The sequence below is a fragment of the Rana temporaria genome, chromosome 9 (genome assembly GCF_905171775.1).
Source record: "Rana temporaria chromosome 9, aRanTem1.1, whole genome shotgun sequence".
In the NCBI taxonomy this organism is placed as follows: Eukaryota; Metazoa; Chordata; class Amphibia; order Anura; family Ranidae; genus Rana; species Rana temporaria.
In genome coordinates, this window is record NC_053497.1 from 149,023,732 (window position 1) to 149,042,447 (window position 18,716).

At 45.8% G+C, this 18,716-nt stretch overlaps 1 protein-coding gene across 3 annotated transcripts in view; it reads right to left on the minus strand.

Moving 5' to 3' along the window:
- The window catches only part of FAM3A (FAM3 metabolism regulating signaling molecule A), a 99,483-nt gene that overhangs the window by 47,090 nt on the left and 33,677 nt on the right, over window positions 1–18,716 (minus strand). For all 3 annotated transcript variants that reach the window (XM_040324823.1, XM_040324822.1, XM_040324824.1), the window contains one exon: window positions 11,640–11,763. In XM_040324823.1, coding sequence (XP_040180757.1) covers window positions 11,640–11,763 — 124 coding nt within the window. The remainder of the gene's footprint in view (window positions 1–11,639; window positions 11,764–18,716) is intronic.

The window sequence follows — 18,716 nt, forward strand, 5'->3', positions numbered from 1 at the left end:
CCTACTTTGATCCTACTTCAATGATATTCAATGGGCTGATGTAGGATCAAAGTAGGATCAAAGTAGTACAGGGAGTAGTTTCAAAGTCGGACCGACTTGTGTCGGACCAGTTAAGACAGCTCTCATAGGGAAACATTGATTTTCACACGTCATGCTACATGAGCTCCCAATGTAGGACCGTTGTAGGACAAGTGTGAACCCAGCCTAAAGCCTGAACTCAGGACTGGGGATTTTATTAACAATTGAGGAAACTGGAATGCCAGTTTCCTCTGTAAACTGCAAGCTTCCTGGAGCCCCTCAACCAGTCCAGTTGAAAACCCTGGGTCACCACACTACTACAATATATATATATATTACTGCCGTCAAGCGATTAAAATTTCTAATCGCGATTAATCGCATTAATGTCATAGTTAACTCACGATTAATCGCGCGATTAAGGAGGTTCACCCTTTAAAACATTTTTTTGTTTGTTTTCTTATTTATTTATTTTTTATAATATTAAATTGTGTTTTTTTATTTTTTTACATTTTGATCACTTTTATTGCTGTCACAAGGAATGTAAACATCCCTTGTGACAGCAATAGGTGGTGACAGGTACTCTTTATGGAGGGATCGGGGGTCTAAAAGACCTCCGAGCCCTCCTTTGAACTTCAAAGTATTCAGATCGCCGAAAACGGCGATTCTGAATACGGTGTTCTTTTTTAAATCCGGCGCCATTGGCAGCCGAGAAACCCGGAAGTGACGTCATGACGCCACTTCCGTGGTTTCAATGCGGAGACTGAATCAAAGCCGCTTACGGCTTAGTGTCAGTCTCCAACCTGGACACAGAAGGCGGCGGATCTAGGATCGGGTCTCCCGGTGGGACGGGAGGCCTGGTCAGAGCGGCGAAAGGCGGCGGGAGGGGGGGGGGATGTCCCCTCCCGCTCCTCTGGCATAACAACCGAGCGGCTTTTAGCCGCATCGGTTGTTATGTTTGGATAGCCGATCGCCCGCTCTAAACAACGGTACCGGGATGATGCCTGCGGCTGCAGGCATCGTACCGGTATAACCCCCGAACGCCGCCTCGTTAATCGCGCGATAAAAAAAATTGACGGCGTTAACATGGGTTTGCGTTAACGCCGTTAATAGCGCGTTTAACTGACAGCACTAATTTATATATATATATATATATATATATATATATATATATATATATATATATATATATATATATATATATATATATATATTTTACACATACATACATACATACATACATACATACATACATACATACACACACACACACACACACATATACACACACACATATACACACACACATATACACACACACATATACACACACACATATACACACACACATATACACACACACATATACACACACACATATACACACACACATATACACACACACATATACACACACACATATACACACACACATATACACACACACACATATACACACACACATATACACACACACACATATACACACACACATATACACACACACACACATATACACACACACACAGTGGGGCAAAAAAGAATTTAGTCAGCCACCAATTGTGCAAGTTTTCCCACTTAAAAAGATGAGGCCTGTAATTTTCTAATTATTGCTCCCATAGTTGATTTCTTCACACCAAGCTGCTTGCCCATTGCAGATTAAGTCTTCACCATAGTGGAGTTTGGAGTGTGACTGTTTGAGGTTGTGGACAGGTGTCTTTTATACTGATAACAAGTTAAACCGGTGCCATTAATACAGGCAATAAGTGGAGGACAGAGGAGCCTCTTAAAGCGGAGCTCCACCCTCCACTCTTGCTCATCGGAACCCTCCGGTGTCACATTTGACACCTTTCAGGGGGAGGGGGATGCAGATACCTGTCTAAAGACATGCAACATTATGGCGGACACTTCGGACAATTTTGACACATTTTTGGGACCATTGTCATTTTCACAGCAAAAAATGCATTTAAAATGCATTGTTTACTGTGAAAATGACAAATTGCAGTTTGGGAGTTAACCACTAGGGGGCGCTGATGGGGTAATGTGTGACCTCATTTGTGTTTCTAACTGTAGGGGGGGTGTGGCTGTAGGTGTGACGTCATCGACTGTGATTCCCTATATAAAAGGGAACACACGATCGATGACAGCGCCACAGTGAAGAACGGGGAAGCTGTGTTTATACACAGCTCTCCCCGTTTTTCAGCTCCGGGGACCGATCGCGGGACTCCAGCGGCGATCGGGTCCACGAGTCCATCGGCAGCGGTCACGGAGCTTAGGACAGGGTCACGGGTGCGTGCCCGCGACCCACGGCTGGGCGCGTGTCCGCGACCCACGGCTGGGCATTATACAATCACGTACAGGTACGCGATTGTGCCGACGTATATCGGCGTTAGGCGGTCCTTAAGTGGTTAAGTGGGAGAACTTGCACAATTGGCAAAGTGAGTACACCACTCACGTTTTTTGTAAATATTTTATTATACCTTTTCATGTGACAACACTGATGTAAAGTAGTGAGTGTACAGATTGTACAACAGTGTAAATTTGCTGTCCCCTCAAAATAACTCACAGCTGTTAATGTCTAAACCGCTGGCAACAAAAGTGAGTACACCCCTAAGTGAAAATGTCCAAATTGAGCCCAAAGCTTCAATATTTTGTGTGGCCACCATTATTGTCCAGCACTGCTTTAACCCTCTTGTGCATGGAGTTCACCAGAACTTCACAGGGTGCCACTGGAGTCCTCTTCCACTCCTCCATGACAACATCACAGAGCTGGTGGATGTTGGAGACCTTGCTCTCCTCCACCTTCAGTTTAAGGATGCCCCACAGATGCTCAATAGGGTTTAGGTCTGGAGACATGCTTGGCCAGTCCATCACCTTTACCCTCAGCTTCTTTAGCAATGCAGTGGTCGTCTTGGAGGTGTGTTTGGGGTTGTTATGTTGGAATTCTGCCCTGCGGCCCAGTCTCGAAGGGAGGGGATCATGCTCTGCTTCAGTATGTCACAGTACATGTTGGCATTCATGGTTCCCTCAATGAACTGTAGCTCCCCAGTCCCGGCAGCACTCATGCAGCCCCAGACCACGACACTCCCACCACCATGCCTGACTGTAGACAAGACACAATTGTCTTTGTACTCCTCACCTGGTTGCCTCCACACACGCTTGACACCATCTGAACCAAATAAGTTTATCTTGATCTCATCAGACCACAGGACATGGTTCCAGTAATCCATGGCCTTAGTCTACTTGTCATCAGCAAACTGTCTGTGTGCTTTCTTGTGCATCATCTTTAGAAGAGGCTTCCTTCTGGGATGACAGCCATGCAGACCAATTTGATGCAGTCAGTGGCTTATGGTCTGAGCACTGACAGGCTGACAACCCCCACCCCTTTAACCTCTGCAGCAAAGCTGGCAGCACTCATACGTCCATTTGCCAAAGACAACCTCTGGATATGACGCTGAGCATGTGCATTTTAACTTCTTTGGTCAACCATGACGAGGCCTGTTTTGAGTGGAACCTATCCTATGCTGCAGCTCAGTTTCAGGGTCTTGCCAATCTTCTTATAGCCTTGGCCATCTTTATATAGAGCAACAATGCTTTTTTTCAGATCCTCAGAGAGTTCTTTGCCATGAGGTGCCATGTTGAACTTCCAGTGACCAGTATGAGAGCGATAACACCAAATTTAACACACCTGCGACCTTGCAACACTAACAAATCACATGACACCTGGGAGGGAAAATGGCCGATTGGGCCCAATTTGGATATTTCAGAGGTGTACTCACTTTTGTTGCCAGCGGTTTAGACATTAATGGCTGTGTGTCGAGTTATTTTGAGCATATAAGCTGTACACTCACTACTTTACATTGTAGCAAAGTGTCATTTCTTCAGTGTTGTCACATGAAAAGATTTAATAAAATATTTACAAAAGTGAGAGGGGTGTACTGACTGAGTGAGATTATGTTGAGAAAGGCTGGCTGCGCCCACCAAAATAAACTACCCTCTTACAGAAATATCTCTGTTGGCAAGTGCCCTTATTTACGGGTTTATGTTTGTGCATACATTTTATGGACTGCACCTGGGCCATCCCTTGTTGTAGTTTGCAGTAGCCATACATCTCACCAATACATTCACACACAAAAACTTACCAATTGACCTAGATCAGTTTCCATCTTAAAGGGTAAGTTCGCATTTGTTGGTTGAACCGGATGGATGGACTTGTGTCTTTTTTCAATCAGACTATAACCTTTGGTAACATGTTATACCTGTATTTAGGGTGCAACATATAACATGGTACCAAAGGGCGCCTGTCCGCATTCCCTCGATCTCCCTTTGTGACAGCAGGTGGAGGATCTTCTCCCCGCACCCAATGTCACAATTTAAAAAAAAAAAAAAAAAAAAAAGAGTGCGCTGCCCACATGGCAGCATAATTTTTCCTGTGAATGAATGAATGAACTACAACTACTGCGTGCCAACAACTGTTTTCCCATGTGAGAGGTACAAAGCGACAGCTATACTTAGATTCTTCAGGAGCTGGACATTGCACTCATGGTTCCTCGATAGTGGGTGGAATGCTCTGCAGGTTCCAGAAAGAAAAAGTAATGCACATTTTTTAACCTGTAAAAATATTTTTTTTTTTTTTTTTTTTAATAATGCAAAGAAGAAAACCCATAAAATTTGAGGTGAACTTCGCTTTTAAAGCCCAACTCCAGGCTTACATCCCCCCCCCATTGTTTGTAAAATAGAACGTTGTTCGGAGCTTATAGTTAGTTTTTCCCCCCCATGATTGGAATCTGAGTCAATTTCAAAAGGACCCATATACCTTCTTTCTGTCCACCATCTACCTCTCCTATACTTTTATTCTTTTGCTTCTTTAATCCCAATGCTTGCTACTGGACTGCTTCTACCATTCACTCATCACCAAACTACCTGGTCCTGCACACCACACTGCCCACCATCATAATTAAGGTGAAGGCTTCTATTCCCCTCATTTATAGCTCATTGTCAGTCACCACATAACCTATCTCCTGTAAACAGCCCCAATGGCTCTTTTTATTGCACATATGTGTCCTTCCTTTCATTCCTGGTGATCAGCCATATTTCACAGAATGGCTGGAATTGATGGCTCACCCATAGGAAAGAATAGGGGTCACGGCAAACATGCACACCATAAGGAGGCAACGGAGTAAAAATGCATTGTTGCTATACATGCAATGGCTGTTAAACCTATTTTTCACACTGGAATCCATATTTGGATCACCCTAAACTGCACCAAACAGACCATTTTCAATGAAGCAGCTCTCATCTGTCTTTCCATAAGACTGCACTCCTCATTTCCCTCATGGCCCATAAGGACGTTCATTGTGCTTTGTCCACATCAATTTGGATTGTAAAAAATAGGATTTTTGTACTCACCGTAAAATCCATTTCTCTGAATTCATGGACGGACACAGCAGCCTTTGACCTTAGGGTATTATGCACCTTCCTTCTAGGAGAGATTAGGCAGAAAACAGCACTTTTAAGTGTTAAAACACTTTCCTCTGCACAGCTCCTCCCAGGGGGCGTGGTCCCCCGGGTATAACCCACACTCTGCCTCAGCAGCTCCAGTTCGTAACAAGCAGTACAAACAAAAAGGAGGGGTGGGTGCTATGTCCGTCCATGAACTCAGAGAAATGGATTTTACAGTGAGTACAAAAATCCTATTTTCTCTTCCGTTCATGGACGGACACAGCAGCCTTTGACCTTAGGGACGTCCCCAAGCAGTGTCAAAAAAATTAGAGGGGTGGGAAAACACAGAAAACCAAGCTTACACCCCAAACAAAAAACAGAATTTCTCAACGGAGGAACTCCAACCTTAAACTGCCGCCTGTAACACCTTGCGGCTGAAGGAGGCATCCGAAGATGCACTCGCATCAACCTTGTAAAATTTTGAGAAGGTGTGGATTGACGACCAGGTCATCAAGCACCTGTTAACACAGAGGCTTGATGACGATAAGCCCAAGAGGCACCGATCGCCCTGGTTGAATGCGCCGTAACTTGAAAGGGAGGCGCCCACCCCTTCAGGGCATAGGCCTGAAGCACAACCTGAACAGCGAGTCCGACTTCTGGAACGGAGCCGTAGCAGATAAGTACACACGTAGGGCCCGAACCACATCCAGGGAATGCAAAGTGACCTCCTTCGGGTTTTTTGGCCGAGGACACAAGGATGGTAACACAATGTCCTCATTAATGTGAAAAGCGGAAACGACCTTTGGGAGAAAATATGGCTGCGTCCGCAGCACCACTTTATCCTCATGGAAGACCAAGTAGGGAACCTTGCAGGACAAGGCCGCCAGTTCAGACACCCATCTGACAGAGGTAATAGCAACCAGAAAAACCACCTTCTGTGACAGTCAACAAGGGGATCTTCTGAATGTCCTCAAAGGGAGCTTGTTGAAGCACAGAGAGGACTAAATTCAAGTCCCATGGGGGCAGTGGAGGACGCACAGGAGGGGCCACATGCCGGACCCCCTGCACAAACGTACGCACCAAGGAGTGCGCTGAAAGTAAACAGCTAGAGCCGAAATCTGACTCTTAACCGTACTCAAGGCGAGAGCCTGATCCACTCCACGCTGTAAGAACAGCAGAATCACGTATGTACGGGGGTGCCACTTCATCTCTTCACACATGGAGATGTAGGCTTTCCACGTACGATGGTAAATCTTTCGTGAAGTAGACTTCCGTGCACATAGCATGGTAGAGACCACCGAGCCCGACAGGCCCCGGTCCTTCAGTACCTGGCTCTCAACAGCCACGCCGTTAAAGCCAGCGACTGTAAAGCAGGGTGAAAGATCGGACCCTGCGACAGAAGATCTTCTCTCATGGGTAGACGCCAAGGGACATCTGCCACCAGACGCACCAGGTCCGCATACCAGGAGCGGCGCGGCCAATCTGGGGCGATCAGGATTGTTGGAATCCCTTCGGCTTCCACTCTGCGCAGCAGGCGAGGAAGAAGCTTCAGAGGAGGGAAGGCGTAGATTAGGCGATAGTGACCCCAAGGTGCCACCAACACGTCTGACGTGTCCGCCCACGGGTCCTTTGACCTGGCCACAAACCGTGGCACCTTCCGATTGAGACGGGACGCTAGAAGGTCCACGTCTGGAGTGCCCCATTTTTGGCACAGACTTTGAAACACCTCCGGGTGGAGTGACCACTCTCCTTGGTCTAGTGTTTGGCGACTTAGGTAGTCGGCTTGCCAATTCTGTACTCCCGGAATGTACGCGGCCGACAGAGCCGGAACGGACCTTTTGGCCCACTGAAGGATGTGCGCGACCTCCATCGCTGCAGCTGAGCTCCATGTGCCTCCCTGATGATTGATGTACGCCACGGCCGTGGCGTTGTCAGACTGGATCCTGACCAGTCGGTCCTGCAGCTACAGTGACCACCTGGCAAGGCACAACTTGATTGCTCGGAGCTCCAGTATATTGATTGGAAGGCGGGACTCCTGAGTCCAGCACCCCTGGGCTGACTGGGTACCCCAAACGCCCCCCAGCCGGAGAGGCTGACATCCGTCGTGACCACTGTCCAATGGCACGGCAGAAACGACTTCCCGGTCCGAAGCACCGGAGACGTCAGCCACCACACCGGGGAGGACTTGACCAGGTGACTCATCTGAATCTGGTAATCCAGCGATGAAGGGAGCTTGTCCCAACGTGACAAAATTTCCTTCTGTAGCACTTGAGTGTGGAATTGGGCATACGGAACTGCCTCGAAAGAGGCCACCATCAGACCCAGAACCCTCATGCAGAATCGAAGAGATGACCACTTCTGGATCGACAACTGCTGCACCGTAGATTGCAGTGTCTGAAGTTTCTCTGTTGGGAGAAAAAAAACTCTCGCCTCCGCGGAATCCAGGATTAACCCCTGAGATGGAACCAAGACTGACTTTTGGAAATTCAGAAGCCAATCGAACTCGGAGAGTCTGACACGTGATAGACACGTCATCTTCTAACTCTGAGCTTGAGTAAGCTCTCAGGAGAAGGTCATCTAGATATCCCACGATAGCGATCCCGCGCCGCCTCAGCAGGGCTAGGATCGGGCGAGCACCTTGGTGAAAACCTGTGCTGCCGAGGCCAGACCGAACGGGAGGGCCACAAATTGAAAGTGGTCCTCCCCGATCGCAAAGCGCATAAATCTTTGGTGCTTTGTGCATATGGGAACATGTAGGTACGCGTCCATGATATCCAAGGATGCCATGAAGTCCCCCTGATGGAGCGCTGCTATTACCGAGCGAATCGACTCCATCCTGAATTTTTGCACTTTGACAAAACAATTGAGGGCTTTGAGGTCCAGGATTGGACGGACCCCTTCCTTCTTGGGGACTACAAACAGATTGGAGTAAAACCCCTGAAACCGTTCCATCAAGGGAACCGGCACAATCACTCCCCTGACCAGAAGATTTTGGACAGCCCCTGACAGATCCTTCCGGCGATCCGGAGGAAGCTTAAGGTTGGAAGGTAAAAATCTGTTTGGTGGACAAGAGAGAAACTATCTTGTACCCCGAGGAAACTACTTCGCAAACCCATCGGTCGGAAAGAAGAGACCTCCACCGAGCCACGAATTTGCGAAGCCGGCCCCCCACCCGAGACACGGGTGGAGGCAGACCTTCATGCGGAAGCAGGCTTGTTAGGCTTGCAGTACCAGGTGTGCTTTTGCCCTGTAGCGGGGGTCTTAGCACCTTGAAAACTTTTTCCTGCGGCACTAGGTGGGCGAAAAAAACGCTTGGGGGTAGTAAAGGAGGGCTCTTGCTTACGGCGAGGCTCCTTGCCCTTCCCAGACCGTGGGAGCCGTGTGCTCGTACCACCTGTGGCATCCTTTATGATGTCATCCAGGGATGCCCCAAAAAGCCGTTCACCCTTAAAGGGTAAATCCACCAAGGCCTTCTTGGAGGACTGGTCCGCAGACCAGCACTTCAGCCACACAAGGCGGCGTAGTACCACCGCGTAGGCTGAGGCCCTGGAAAGCAAGGGAAGCATATCCAGGGCCGACTCACAGACAAACTTCAGACCCTGAACCAATTGTTCAGCCAGGTAAAAACAGGACTCGGAAGCACCTTGCGCCTCCAGCTCCTGTAGCAAAAACTTTGCCCGTTCGGTAAGTGTCTGTGACACCAGAGTCCCGGCCAAAACCGGTCTTACTGCCGAACCCACTACTGTGAACATGGAGCGGGCCACAGCCTCCACTCTCCTGTCTGTGGGGTCCTTAAAGGCGGGAGCCCCTTCCACCGGCAACGTGGTGGCTTTGCTCAATCTGGACACGGGAGGGTCCACTGACGGAGGAGAGACCCACTTTTTCAAAAAGTCCTCCTCAAAAGGGATAACGGGTCGCAAAGTATTTTGGAATAGCAAATACTTTCTGCGGCGTATCCCATTCCTTGTATAACAATTTGTCCAAATATGGAATACAAGGAAACACTCTTGCGGTGCGGGGTGGCTTGCCGAACCCAAAAGGGACCGTCAATTCCGATGCCTCAGCCAAATCCTCAAGTTTCTGAGTATCCCGCACCGCAGAGATAAGAGCTCCAACAAATTCCTTATCATTCACAGACCCTGAAGCAGAGTCATCCTCACTGTCTGCGTGGGTTAAGCCTGCATCATCTGACATGACAGAACCAGAGCCAGACGCAATAGCAGTGCCTGACTCTGTGTCATAGACATCCCCAAAAGTAGGCTCAGGGAGGGGGCGCTTTTTACCCCCCTTCTGGCCACTAGTCGCTTCAATCCTGTCGAGAAACGTCTCAAGGACTGCCGTCATAGCCTCTACAGAGGTGGCAGGGGCAGAGGCCCCAAGGGTTAACTCAGGCATTGCTGGGGCAGAAGCTCCAGGTTCAGGCTCCATGTCCCCACCGCTATGCCTCCCAGGCACTGCAAGGCAGAAAAAACCCACCGGTCACCTCCCGGCTGCAAAACAGAAGGCAGGGGGGCCCCCAGGGAACTCACCACCCCACCCGGTTGCAGTGTGAGCTGAAGCGCTGAGAAGTTCTGGCTGCGCTGTCCCTCAGTGAGAGATTCACTTTTTTTGCTGCGGTATTTCAGGCACTAGAGGCCAAGACTTTTCCAAGATGGCCGCCGTCTGAGGTAAAAAACACCATGCGGCTACAAGAAAATGGCCGCCAAACAATGCAAACTGCGTCCGCGGCAAAATGGCGGCCATACGCAGTTTAAAGAGACAGTGACACAGTAAAAAACATAGCCAGCACACACAGCAACTCCCCAAAACGCCACAAAAAAAACAGCACCCCACAACACACGGTCCCTGGTAGCGATAGGGCCCCCCCTTACAGCCGCCACCCAGCATGGGGAAGGAGGGAGAGAGGAAAGCAGGGCGGACCCTCATTCGACCTCCCCAGGGAAGCACCAGCCATACCACCTTGCCAAAGCAAGGGGCCTACTTACCCGTCCTGTGACCACCGGCTGGAGGCATTCCTGACAGAACCAACGTCTGCTAAACGGCATGGCTGTCGGCCAGACACACTGTGACAAGGCCATAGAGACCGGTCATATGTGCGCCCTGGAACATGTAGTTCCCCGGCCACCCCTGGAGCAAACGGGGCATGTCGTGGACGGCCCAGAGCTGAGCTGAGGGCCGGCACACGCTCAATGGCCGAACATGGGGGGCCGAACATGGGGGGACTACAAGAAACTACAAGAGTCAAGACCCAGCCTGTCACCCAGTCGGCAGTTGATAGTAGAATCTCAGGATTAAAAAAATGCAGGAACAAAAACAAAATAAAAGCGAAAAAAAATAAATAAAAAAAAAACTCAAGAGTACAGGGACTCCAGAAGGCCATGTCTCTCCTGACGTTAGGCAAAAAAAACTGAAGCTGCTGAGGCAGAGTGTGGGTTATACCAGGGGGACCACGCCCGGAAGGAGCTGTGCTGAGGAAAGTGTTTTAACACTTAAAAGTGCTGTTTTCTGCCTAATCTCTCCTAGAAGGAAGGTGCATAATACCCTAAGGTCAAAGGCTGTTGTGTCCGTCCATGAACGGAAGAGAAATGCACATTTTAAACACAGAAGTGTGAACAGGTTTTTACCTACAACACATGCTAGTACAAGGTAGTAGTGTTAAGGGCCACAGCTTAAAATGGTGCGTCATACTCTGCTGTAAAACTAGCACCGAAGCAGTTAAAGGGGGATTGTAAAGTTTTTTTTTCTAAATAGGTTCCTTTAAGCTAGTGCATTGTTGGTTCACTTACCTTTTCTTTCGGTTTCCCTTCTAAAAAAAATTCTTTGTCTGAATTTCTCACTTCCTGTTTCTCCTCAGTAAGCTTGCCCCCATCATCTGAGCCGTTCTGGCTGGGGGTTAGTCAGCTAGAACAGCTTACTGAGGAGAAACAGGAAGTGAGAAATTCAGACAAAGAAAAAAAACATTTAGAAGGGAAATCGAAGGAAAAGGTTAGTGAACCAACAATTCACTAGCTTAAAGGAAGCCATTTAGAAAATAAACAAACCTTTAAAACCCATTTAATGACAACCACCGTACTAGATGGAAATCTTGACAGTGACAGGCAGGGACTGTTCTGACCAGCTCCTTATCAGTATTCATTTTGGTAGAAGCTTCAACAGAGTTAAATGCAAATCCCAGCACTCACATTTTATCGTCAAAGCAGATCTTGGGCCCAATGACGTTTGCTGCTCCGCTCACCATTCGGAAGGCGAAATGTTTCTCGGGACACGGCTGCGGTAAGCCACACTTGAACCTCCTAGGACGTGGGTCTAAGGAAAAGAGACAGTGAGTAGACGCAGAGAGAGATAACAATCAGGTGGAACATGGACTGAGGATGGCCCATATGGACAGTTCTCTCATGAGGACGGAAAGTCATAAGAGATCCTCTCCATTCCAACTGTACTTTCCAAAGATGCAATACCATTTTTTACCCTTGCTCGAGTGAACGTACGAAGCACACACTGTATAATGGTGCATTTGTTTTTCTAGCCAGGTCTCAGCACAAGGTATTCAGCACCATATGAAAATGTGTATATAAAGTGAGTGAACTCCCCCCCCTTTTTTTTTTATGATTTTATTTGTAGGTCTCGTCTGTCAAATGCTGCTCTATTTCTTTTCCCCTCAAATGTACACTAAGCAGCACTTGCAATGCAGTGTCTTGGCAAAATTCTGTGCTGGGACAGGGTTACGCAATCTTGCAAAAAGTCCAGGTGAAAATGGAAGACCCGGTGATGAAGGCAATGTGGATATTGCAGCGCTACAGGAGAGCGAGTATGCCATAGTGTGCAAATATATATTTTTTAAGGCCGTTAACTTACGCTTTAACTTTTAAAAAAATAAAGTGTGTGTGTGTGTGTGTGTGTGTGTGTGTATGTGTATATATATATACACACACACACACACATATATACACACATATACACACACACACACACACACACACACACCATCTATCCCAACAAATATAGTCACACTTGAAGTAGTTCTAAAGGGTGGAGGTTTTTTGCATTCTCTGTGTTAAGCTGCAAACCAGTGTCCCCCCCTCCCCCAAACACCTTACCCGAGCCCGATCTCATTCCAGCGATGTGCCCGAGAGCAGAGGTTATCTCTCCTAATTAGCTCAGACACAGCAGACGGAGTCATTGGCTCCTGATTGTTGCCAATCACAGCCAATGGCAAGGGCTGAGTCACGTTTTGTCTCTTATGGACACACACAGTAAGTTCGGGAGTGAGCATGCACCAGTGAGCCAGGTACTCCAGTTGGGGACTCAAGAAGTGGACGATCAGGGCTGCTCTGAGCAAAACCAATGGACAGAGAGCGGGTAAATATAACATGTTTGTTGCTTAAAATAAACATTTTATACCTTTACAACCCCCTACCCCTTCATAATTAAACTTAATTATTATTCTGTAATCCCGTGTGTAGCAGCACTACAATCAAATTAAGCCCTGTTATAGTGCATGTCAGGAAACATGGCAACAGAACTACAGAGCAGAGTGAGCAGGCAGAGGAACATAAGCATGTGGCGGCTGCTGCTGCTTAGCTGTCCTATCAGTAAGCTGGGCTTTGTTTTTGCAGTTTATTAATCAAGCAGAGCTGCTGCAGTAGACGTCAAGGATATAGCTGTGCTGTGTGTAAGAGACTGGATCACAAGACTGACTTGACAGATTTCAGAGGCATCGAAGAGAACATACGTAGAGTTTGTTTTGCCAAATAAACATTCCATGAAAGAGGAGAGTGCAAAAAAGGGGTTAGGGTTCCATTATGGACGGTTAGCGTTAGTGTGAATCTGTGGCCAGGCTGTAAACATTCAAGCATTTACATATTCTTAAGCAGTAAATGATTTTTATTTTATTTTTTTTAATATGTACTGAGATTTAAAAGTATGGGATTTACACAAAAATAATAATTATACTCACCTAGGTGATTGCAGCATCAATGCCAGCTGTATCTGTCCCCCACTGCTTCTAAGACTGAAAACACAGCTGATTGCTTGGTTCTCAGTCTTCAGTGAGCAGAGAGCCGGTGACTATCAGTTATCGGCTCTCTGCTCTGCCCCTCCAGCACTCACTGGAGCGCTGAGTTGTGCAGGGGGGCGAGAGTGGCTGGCTCAGTCTCCCAGCGGCTTGCTAAGATTCTGAGCCAACTGCTGGTTCAGGCATCAGAATGTATCCCAACTTTCAAGTAGGGATCTTTCCGAAGCCTGGACCAGCCAAGTGAACTCAGCCGACAACAGGCTTTAGCCCACTGTCCGCTGAAAATGGGTCACAGGAGTACAGAAGGAAACGCACGCCTGTGATCCATAGAAGTATAGCCAAAATAGCTTTGGCCATACTTCTTTTAAGGCCACCAATACCGTAACTATTTCTCAAAGTTTACAGAAGGCCTGCAGTTGTCCAGATCTTTCTAAGCATCCCAGTCCTCTTACGCTCTGCATTTACAGGTGAAACTCAAAAAAAATTGAATATTGCATTTATTTCACTAATGCAACTTAAAAGGTGAAACTAATATATGAGATAGACTCATTACATGCAAAGCAAGATAGGTCAAGCCGTGATTTGTCACAATTGTGATTATGTCTTATGGCTCATGAAAACCCCAAATCCACAATCACCGAAAATTTGAATATTGTGAAAAGGTGCAATATTCTAGGCTCAATGTGTCCCACTCTAATCAGCTAATTAAGCCATAACACCTGCAATGGGTTCCTGAGCCTTTAAATGGTCTCCCAGTCTGGTTCAGTAGGAATCACAATAATGGGAAAGACTGCTGACCTGACAGTTATGCAGAATTCCATCACACTCTCCATAAGAAGTACTATCATGCCTCTGGGAGTAATTGTAACTGCCAGCCTTGCAATGCCTCATGGGAAATGTAGTTCCACAAAAGCCCTCTGACGCTTACTAGGGTCGTTGGTAGCGGAGGTGATTGGGTCCTCTCCCTGGCTTGGTATGGAGATGAAGTGAGGGAAAGACGGCCCGCCAAGCTCACATGCAGAAGTGAACGCATACGTAAGCAGCGCCTGAATATGACGTAAGCAGTGCCCAAATATGAAAACTGTTTAAACCACACATGTGAGGTATCGCCGCGATTGGAAGAGTAAGAGCAATAATTCTAGCCTAGACCTCCTCTGTAACGCAAAACATGCAACCTGTAAAAAAAATTTAAACATTGCCTATGGAGATTAAGGGTAAAAGTTTGTCACCATTTAACGAGCGGGTGCAATTTTGAAGCGTGACATGTTGGGCATCAATTTACTCGGCGTAACATTATCTTTCACGATATAAAAAAAATTGGGCCAACATTACTGTTGTCTAATTTAACTCAAATACGGCGTGACAAAGTATTGCAAGGACTGCCATTTTATTCTCTAGGGTGTTAGAAAAAATATATAAATAAAGTGTGGGGGTTCCAAGTAATTTTCTAGTAAAAAAAAAACTTTTTAACTCGTAAACACCAAATCTCAGAAAGAGGCTAGGCCCTCTCAAGCGTCTCTTCTCCAGAGAGAATAAGTTCAATGCTTGTAGTCCTTTACCATAGCGGAAATCCTCCAGTCCCTTTATTAGCTTTGTTGCCCTTTTCTGGACCCTCTCCAGTTACAGTACATCCTTCATGAGGACTGGTGCCCAGAACTGGACGGCATACTCCAGGTGCGGCCGGACCAGAGTAGAAGAATAATTTTACTGGAATGGAATTACTCTCCAATCTCTACAACATTAGGGCTAATCATTCTGTAGTCCCAAGACAAGGACTGGGATGCATAATTACTCTTCTTAGAACACAGGAAGTGTAAAGAGGACACAGAACAGCTCAGAATTTCTGATATAATCAATAGATTTTTTTTTTTGCATTTATTGAACAAATATATAAAAAGGCCTATTGCATATGAACAGACCAAAAGGGAGCACATATTAGAAGTTCATTGTTAGAGTTTACATACACTTGGATTAGCGTATGTAATTACCCAATATCCATAGCCTGGTCATAGATTCACTTTAAAAGGTTAGGGTAACAGACTGGGTTAATGCATGGAAGGTTTATGTCTCTGTGTTAAGTATATATTAGCGTTGACCTCCAGCCACTAAAAGCAAATTCATCACAGTTTTTACATACAGTGGATATAAAAAGTCTACACACCCCTGTTAAAATGTCAGGTCTGTGATGCAAAAAAAAATAAAAAAAATTAGACAAAGATAAATCATTTCAGAACTTTTTCCACCTTTAATGTGACCTATAAACTGTAAAACTCAGTTAAACAACAAACTGAAATCTTTTAGGTGGCGGGAAGTAAAAATAAAACACTTTGTTGAAGCACCTTTTGATTTTATTACAGCATTTATTACAGCACTCAGGTCTTTTTGGGTATGAGTCCATCAGCATTGCACATCTTGACTTGGCAATATTTGCCCACTCTTCTTTGAAAAAACACTCCAAATCTGTCAGATTTCGAGGACATCTCCTATGCACAGCCCTCTTCAGATCACCCCACAGATTTTCAATTGGATTCAGGTCTGGGCCATTCCAAAACTTAAATCTAAAATCAACAAAGGAATGGCTACACCATAAGAAGATTAATGTTTTGGGTCGTTGTCATGCTAAAAGATGAAGTTCCTCTTCATGTTCAGCTTTCTAGCAGAAGCCTGAAGGTTGTGTCAATATTGACTGGTATTTGGAACTGTTCATAATTCCCTCTACCCTTGACTAAGAAACTGCCCCAAAGCATGATGCCACGCGCTTCACTGTGGGCATCGGTGTTTTTTTGGTGATGTACAGTGATTTTGCGCTAAACATATCTTGCGGAATAATTGCCAATAAGTTCAACCTTGGTTTCATCAGACCAGAACACATTTTCCCACATGCTTTTTGGAAACTTCAGATGTGTTTTTGCAAAATTTTGCCTGGGCTTCGGTCTTGTCTAGCCCAGACATATGAAGAATACGGGAGATTGTTTTCACATGTACCACACAGCCAGTACTTGCCAGATATTCCTGCAGCTCCTTTAATGTTGCTGTAGGCATCTAGGCAGTCTCCCTAACCAGTATTTTGGAGAGAATTGCATTTCTTGGCAATGCCATATTTTCACCACTTGAAAACGACCATGGTATGTATATCCAATGTCTTGGAAAAACTTTTGTACCCTTCTCCTGACTGATACCTTTTAACACAATGGCATCCCTCTGATGCAGACCATGGTGTTTTGCTGTAGGATGTGACTAAGAAAATGTCAGAAAAGACCTACTAGAAATGCTGAACTTTATTTGGGGTTAATCAGAGGCACTTTAAAATGATGACAGTTGTGTACCACCTCCTACTTAAAGCGGGGGTTCCGCGGCATATCGGTTTTTTTTTCCCCTCTAATCCACAGCTCTTACCTTTACTCCCGCACTAACAGGGTGTCCCACTCGTTAAGCCATCCGATGCGCTGTAATTGATTAAATTATATTTTTGATTCTGATCCGATGGACGTTTCCATCTTACCTGTTGGCACTGTGAAGCCGACAGGGTCTTCTTCCGGGATATGGCGAATGCTGGCCGATCAGCTGCAGCTCACGCTTGACGACTCACGTGACCGGAGATATCTCGCGCGAGCACAGTGCGTCTCCGGAGGAGTTACAGAACAAGATTGACAGGACTGGGGAGAATGGACTTACACGCCCATTCCCCGCGGGGGATTTTGATTGACAGGTCAGAAACAGCAGCTGAAACGGGGTAAGGAGGACTAAAAAAAAAAAAAATAGTTTGGTTTCTGTCTATGCATAGCATTTGCATAGACAGAATGTGTTAAAACAGGGTGAACCACCGCTTTAACATGAGTTAGCATGTGATTGCTTAATTCGGAACACAGCTACCTCCCCAGTTATAAGGGGGTGTGCACACTTATGAAACCATATTTTTATTTTTACTTCCTCCCACTAAAAGATTTCAGTTTGTTTTTCAATTGAGTTGTACAGTTTATAGGTCACATTAAAAGACAGAAAAAGTGCTGAAATTATTTATCTTTGTCTTTTTTTTACATCCCAGAAACCTGACATTTTAACAGAGGTGTGTAGACTTTTTATATACACTACACATGCATTTCAAATTTTGTAGTGTACATCTTTAACAGATCACCTAAGAGTTAGGGTTAGGTTACCTATGAAACTAGGAATATAGGGGATGCCCTTACTAACTACTTTTCAAAGATGCTGGTTCCAGGGCTGTCATTCTGATCTTGCTTTACCCACTACCAGCTACTGATCTAGAACAAGCTTCAAATGGCTAGCACTATAATAGATAAAATATCCGGTAGAAAGATTTCTCTTACACCCCAGATATGCCTTCTATTCTCCTCTATACAAGATATCCCAATGACTAGCACTAGGCAAATCCACACATTCCTCGGCTCCATTCACTGGGCCATAGCCTTTAATTGGCGCTCCACTACGATACCCTGGCCACAAATTCTCGACCGCATGACGAACATTAAACTTTCTGAGAGAATTCGCCACATGTTATATGATTCTATGCCCCTTTATCAAAAGAAATGGACTCTATGGGATACTGCCTCTCTGGTTTAGAATATTGTGGCCCTTCTTCTTGACATATATATAGTTTTTTCTTCTTTTTTCCACAATACTCTGGGTTAGCCTGATCCGAACCCTATGCATTTTTCACCTGACCTAACATTATACTCTTTTTTTTCTGTACTACGCTCACTGTTGATATTATCTGTTTACATACCTGTACCATCATTGTAATTTTGCTATACTTTGACCTTTTCTACAATTAAAATCGTTGGTAAATAAAAAAATCTTGTTCAGGTAACTTCTGTAAAATTAAAGGGGATTTACTTCACAAGAGATGTCCTCTCAATGTTAGATCTAGTGGACAGGAAGTGAAGGAAAATCTCTCAAAAAGGACACAGATGGCAATAAATCTGAGACGGGGTAGAAAACATTCTATCATAAGCATGAAAATAGCCTTGGTTTTAGAGATCACCTGAAGTATCTGGGCAATAGTTGCCTTGCCCTGAAAGTATTGGCGCTCAAACCTAAAGGCCAAGCCACACTGTTTACCTGAGACAGCGCCCCCTTGCTGGTGACAATGTGGAAGCAGGTGAGCTACCTCTACAGTGATCTAGTTGCTAGCGAGTAGCCACCAGCATCAGGACTTTTAATGTCACACAACGCTAACAGTCCTGCATCAAGTATTACCCGTGCCTAAACAAAAAAAACGAAAGAA